The sequence below is a fragment of the Ranitomeya imitator genome, chromosome 3 (assembly GCF_032444005.1).
Source record: "Ranitomeya imitator isolate aRanImi1 chromosome 3, aRanImi1.pri, whole genome shotgun sequence".
Lineage (NCBI taxonomy): Eukaryota > Metazoa > Chordata > Amphibia > Anura > Dendrobatidae > Ranitomeya > Ranitomeya imitator.
The window spans coordinates 548,310,959-548,317,146 of record NC_091284.1 but is presented as its reverse complement, the minus strand read 5'-3'; the positions used below and the strand labels follow the sequence as shown (position 1 = coordinate 548,317,146).

Genomic DNA, 6,188 nt, shown 5'->3' with positions numbered 1-6,188 from the left:
TTATAGCGTTTTTGCCCCCCGATTTTCCATCCACTGACTTTAATAGGAAAACTCAAACACCAGGCAAACAACTATGGAATTGGCAGTGTAGGCTGTATCCTATTAAAGTCTGCTAGGATTTTATTTATATTGTAGATATGCCATTATGTCACTCAATGCCCTTATAACCCATAAGGAGGTACTCGCAACAACTCAGGTAAAACTTGGCTTATGCAGGAGGTCATGAAAATCTACATTTCCTTATAGCAGTGTTCCCCACTAGTGATGAGCGAACGTGCTCGGATAAGGTGTTCTCTGACCATGCTTGTGTGCTGAGTGTCTTCGCCGTGCTCAAAAAATATGTTTGAAACCCCACGGTTGCATATCTTGGGGTTGTGCACAGCTGCAATACATGCAGCCTTTACCTGTTTGTTAGGCAATCCCTGCATGTGTTGCAGCTGTCTAACAGCCATGAGACATGCAGGTGTGGGGACTCAAACATATTATTCGAGCACGCCGAAGACACTCAGCACACAAGCATGGTCAGATAACACCTTATCCGAGCACGTTCGCTCATCACTAGTTCCCACTCTACAGTATTTACTTGTAAGACCAGTTTCATATGTCTGACATTAACGAAACTAGTAAAGACTGCAGATCTCCAAACCAAAACTCAACAGCCTCATAGGCACATATGAAATGGTTTCAGTTCTGGTCAGGACACCTGCTCCCGGTCCGGATAGAATTTCATAATTGGACAAGGCATTTAAAATGTTAGAAACCGGCCTAAAGCTGGCAAAACACAATTGACACTCTGCTATTAGGGAAAACGAAAGACGTGAAGGTTGTGTTCTAAAATACCCAATTCTTCATTCCCCCAAGAGATGTGTTTGGCAGCACTTTATCCCTGTCTCATTATTGAAGAAACGCATGAAATTTTTCCGCAAAAAGTATTTATCTGCATTTCTCTATGAACCTTGAGCCACAATACACCATTGATAGCCCGAGGAAGAAATAAGATCGGCCTTGAAACGCATTGTTGTCTCAACAAAAGTTCATTGCTTTTGCTACACCTTCTCATCCTTGTCTTTACTGTGACAGCTTTCACCACGATGTTTTCTTTCTTAAGTTTTCCCTTGCGCGTTAGAATAAAAGTCAGCAATATTTTAATTCCACGTGTAAAGGGAAAAGATTCCAAAAGCAGAATAAGTATCTGTTCATGTTTGTGAACTCAGTGTATGAACAGGGAAAGTTGTACATATCCATAGGCTAGGCTGTGAGGAGACAGAAATAAGATACAAGATGCCATGTAAGGTTCCATTAAAGATTTAATTTATAACACAAATACTGCTTTTTATATAGATACAATATAATACAGCTGTTCGGTAACTGCTGGTGTTTATTCTGGCTCGTAAACTCAATGGCATGCTTTTAAATGTCTTTTTCCTCGAATTTTCTTTAATAAAATGGCTTCTATTTCAAAAGATCCAAAGTATAAAATCATGCAATCTCTACATCCTATATGATACAACCAATATAAGATATGAAGCCAGCCTCCTACAAACAGCCAGTGCTCCCACTGCCAGCAAGTTCATCCATTTCATGTCTTGCCCAAGAGCTGTCCACCACAATCTTCTAAGGCAGAATTCAGACAGTAGCATTTTCCATGTCCATGTGTCCGGGTGACTCTGCCGCTCAGTTATTGGCCAAAAACAGTCTTCATTATCTAATGAAATGGCAAAAAAGCATCACTAGTTCTTTTTAAGTCTATGGTTAAAGGGGTTTGCGCTTTCCACTCGTCACTAAAGGTCTTGCATACTCCACAAAATCGTCTATAAGTACAGGCCATGCTCCTGAAAGAAAAAAAAAAAGTTTTTTTTACGTAAGCAGTTTAAAAATAATAAAAAAGCCCAAACAAATTTCAGTTTCCCGTATTATTTTTGCAAGGAATTTATAAAAAACCCTTTCCCTAGAGATAGGCCCAGATTCATCAAAGTGCTTGCGTCAGAAAACACTTTGAAAAGTAGTTAACTATTTGTGCAACTCAATGTCGTGCAAAAATTTTGATATTTTTGCCAATGATCAAGCAATCCACAGTCTAGGGTAAATGCTGCCACTGGTCAATCAATCCACAGTCTAGGGTAAATGCTGCACTGGTCAATCAGTTCAAGGTAAACGCTGCCACTGGTCACTCAGTCCACTGTCTGGGGTAAACGCTGTCACTGGACAGCCAGTCCACAGTCTAGGGTAAATTCTGCTGCAGGTCAATCATTCCAGGGTAAACACTGCCACTGGTCAATCAGTCCACAGTCTAGGGTATATGCTGCCACTGGTCAATCAGTTCAAGGTAAACGCTGCCACTGGTCACTCAGTCCACTGTCTGGGGTAAACGCTGTCACTGGACAGCCAGTCCACAGTCTAGGGTAAATTCTGCTGCAGGTCAATCATTCCAGGGTAAACACTGCCACTGGTCAATCAGTCCACAGTCTAGGGTATATGCTGCCACTGGTCAATCAGTCAAAGGTAAACACTGCCACTGGTCAATCAGTCCACAGTCTAGGGTATATGCTGCCACTGGTCAATTAATCCAAGGTAAACACTGCCACTGGTCAATCAGTCCACAGTCTAGGGTATATGCTGCCACTGGTCAATCAGTCAAAGGTAAACACTGCCACTGGTCAATCAGTCCACAGTCTAGGGTATATGCTGCCACTGGTCAATTAATCCAAGGTAAACACTGCCACTGGTCAATCAGTCCACAGTCTAGGGTAAATACTGCTGCAGGTTAATCATTCCAGGGTAAACACTGCCACTGGTCAATCAGTCCACAGTCTAGGGTATATGCTGCCACTGGTCATTTAGTCCAAGGTAAACACAGCCACTGGTCAATCAGTCCACAGTCTAGGGCAGCGTTTCCCAAGCTCCAGTCCTCACTGACTCCAACAGGTCGTGTTTTCAGGATTTCCTTAGTATTGCACAGGTGATGGAAGTATCAGGAGTTCTCTCACTTGTGCAGCACTATGGAAATCCTGAAAACATGACCTGTTGGGATCCGTGAGGACTGGAGTTTGGGAAATACTGGTCTAGCGTAAATGCTGCCACTGGTCAATCAATCAGTCTACAGTCTAGAATAAACTCTGTCGCTGGCCAGCCAATTCATAATCTAGTGTAAATGGTACCGCTGGTCAATCAGTCCAATACTGCTGCCAGTCAGTCATTTTAGTGTGTTTGCTGCCATTTGTCAGTTGACAGTCTAAGGTAAATTATTTTGTTATTTTACATAAAATAATGCTGGTTGATTTCTAACTTGGAAACAAAATATATATTGTAGACTTAGGAGGCAAAAGCAAGCAAGATTTTTCAGTCCAGAGCTCATGTAAGAAACATTTCAACTACCAAAATGCAAACAAAGGTCTTGAAATAGACAAAGACAAAGGTCTTGAAATAGACAACAGAAGCAAAGTATTTCAGAATGTAGCAGAGCTTAATATTCATCTATTAGCCTGGTTTTTAAAATGGAGAAGAAATCACAGCATGCACTGGTCTGGTCCATGCGATTATTTGCCCATGTTCACAGATTATAATTGGTCCGTGTGCGGTCTGTGTACACTTCATTGCGCACATGAACTGACAATATGTTTGTCTGTACATACCATAAAGTGAACCTGTCAGCTGATACATGCCAATCCACAGGCAGCATCGATCAGGCACTGGATGTATGAACTCAGCCAGGTTTGTCGGACTCTGAAATGCTGCAGTGTTTCAGAGCAAAACATAGTTTAAAAGTCGCCAGGGACATGTGCGTATAGGCAGAGATGTGTCAATCCAGGGCAGTGGGCGAGGAGGAGCTTGTCCAACTAATCTACAGTACAGCTTGGCCCCTGGCGGCCTTCAAAGTATGTGTTCTCTGAAATGCCGCAGCGTTTGCGTCTCAAACATGCCTGGCAGAGATCATACAGCCAGGGCAGGATACCTGTGGACCATGGATTGGGCAGCATCTATCAGCTCTCAGGTTCTCTTAAAGTGGAAAAGAGGAATGTGCTGCTCAGCTGTGCATGAAGAGGATCCACTAGCATTTATTTAATGTTTAGAGCCATGTTGGTGGTGGTGGGGGGGACTTGTCCTAATTAGTAACCTCTTCTGATACCATTCAATGACAGGGAACATCAGTGTACAGTATTGTGCACCAGTTAGCACGCTTTTCAAAATGGATTTTGATATGTGAAGTCATAAACAATAAAAAAAAAAAGAAAACATGGATTTTTACAACCCAGATTGTTATCACTTACTAATTGATCCATCAGTTTTTCTATTCTAAAAATGCCTTTAACCCCTTTACGACCTTGGGATTTTCAACTCTCATTTTTTTCTCCCCTTCTTCCCAGTCAGAACTTTTTTATTTTTTCCATCAGTGTGGCCATGTGAGGACTTTTTGTGGAATGACTTGTACTTTTGAGTGACACTATTGATTTTACCATATAGTGTACCGGAAAAAAATTCCAAGTGCGGTGAAATTGCAAAAAAAAAAAAGTGCAATTCCACAATAGTCTTTTTTTTTTTACCATGTTCTCCAAATGCTAAAGCTGACCTGCCATTATGATTCTCCAGGTCATTAGGAGCTGCAGATATGAAACATGTCTAGGTTCTTTACTTAAATGATGAAATAAAATCCAACATTTGTAAAAAAGAAAAGCATTTTCCAAGACCAGTAGCGTCTTCATTGATCGGGATCTTTGGCTGGGCGAGGGCTTATTTTTTGTGTGCCGAGCTCACGTTTTTATTGATACTATTTTGGGGTACATAGAATGTTTTGATCACCTGTTGATGGACCAAAAAAAAAAACCACGTAATTTTTGATTTTTTTCCCTCGTTATGCCGTTTACTGATCGGATTAATTATTTTTTGTATATATATTTTTTTTTAATTCTTTTATTTTGAATGGGGCAAAAGAGGGGTGGATTTGAACTTTTATATATTTTTAAAAACATTTTTTTCTTTACTTAAAGGGAACCTGTCACCCCCAAAATCGATGGTGAGGTAAGCTCACCGTCATCAGGGGCTTATCTACAGCATTCTGTAATGCTGTAGATAAGCCCCCGATGTAACCTGAAAGAGGAGAAAAAGAGGTTAGATTATACTCACCCAGGAACGGTCCTGCTCCGATGGGTGTCGCGGTCCGGAACAGCGCCTCCCATCTTCATTCCATGAAGTCCTCTTCTGGTCTTCATGCCGCGGCTCCGGCACAGGCGTACTTTGTCTGCCCTGATGAGGGCAGAGTAAAGTACTGCAGTGCACAGTTGCCGGAAAGGTCAGAGAGGCCCGGCGCCTGCGCACTGCAGTACTTTGCTCTGCCCTCAACAGGGCAGACAAAGTACGCCTGCGCAGGAGCCGCAGCGTGAAGACCAGAAGTGGATGTCATGGAATGAAGATGGGAGGTGCCGGAGCGGACCTGAGATACCCATTTGACCGGACCGCAGCAGGACCGCCCCTGGTTGAGTATAATATAACGTCTTTTTCTCCTCCTTCAGGTTACATCGGGGGCTTATCTACAGCATTACAGAATGCTGTAGATAAGCCCCTGATGACGGTGAGCTTACCTCACCATCGATTTTGGGGTGACAGGTTCCCTTTAAACGCTAAAAACAAAGAAAAAAAAAACAGATGAAAATACAATAATGAACTGGGCCCTACGTATACAGGCAGCATCTAAAGTGGAACCACTTGTAAGGTTAAAATGTACAGCTAAACAATAAAACCATTTCTCAGCCAGTCTTTTGTACAGGACTATTTACACACACAGAAGAGAAGAATAGTGTCAGGGATGCCAATGTTAGGGCAAGAACACACATTGTAAAGATATGGCACAAAACACTTCACAATAATTCTAGAGGACAATTGTGTCTGGACATAAATTCACAACTAAAATGTAGAAACGTCAAAATTGTAACCAAGAAGAAATTAACTCAGGTATTTTCCAGTTTAATTTAAAAACTAAAGCAAGGCAAACACTAGCCCCAAGGGCCGGCAAAACACTGATCAGCAGAGCAAGTAACAAAAACCTAAAATAAAAATCATCCCTGTCTGGGAACCGGTGTATCATGATTATTACCACTACTACTACTTCTTTTGAGTTTCCCAATATATTTTAACTACAATTTTGCTAGAATAAATTTCTTAAAATATGAATAAATATTGCTTGGATTAAGAAG

The 6,188-nt window shown here is 41.6% G+C and overlaps 1 protein-coding gene across 3 annotated transcripts in view; it reads right to left on the bottom strand.

The window, feature by feature from the left end:
• Window positions 1-1,289: 1,289 nt before the first annotated feature.
• DCUN1D2 (defective in cullin neddylation 1 domain containing 2) overlaps window positions 1,290-6,188 on the bottom strand; it is a 45,981-nt gene continuing 41,082 nt past the window's right edge. For all 3 annotated transcript variants that reach the window (XM_069757879.1, XM_069757880.1, XM_069757881.1), the window contains one exon: window positions 1,290-1,832. In XM_069757879.1, the coding sequence (XP_069613980.1) occupies window positions 1,753-1,832 (80 nt within the window). In that variant the 3' untranslated portion in view covers window positions 1,290-1,752. The remainder of the gene's footprint in view (window positions 1,833-6,188) is intronic.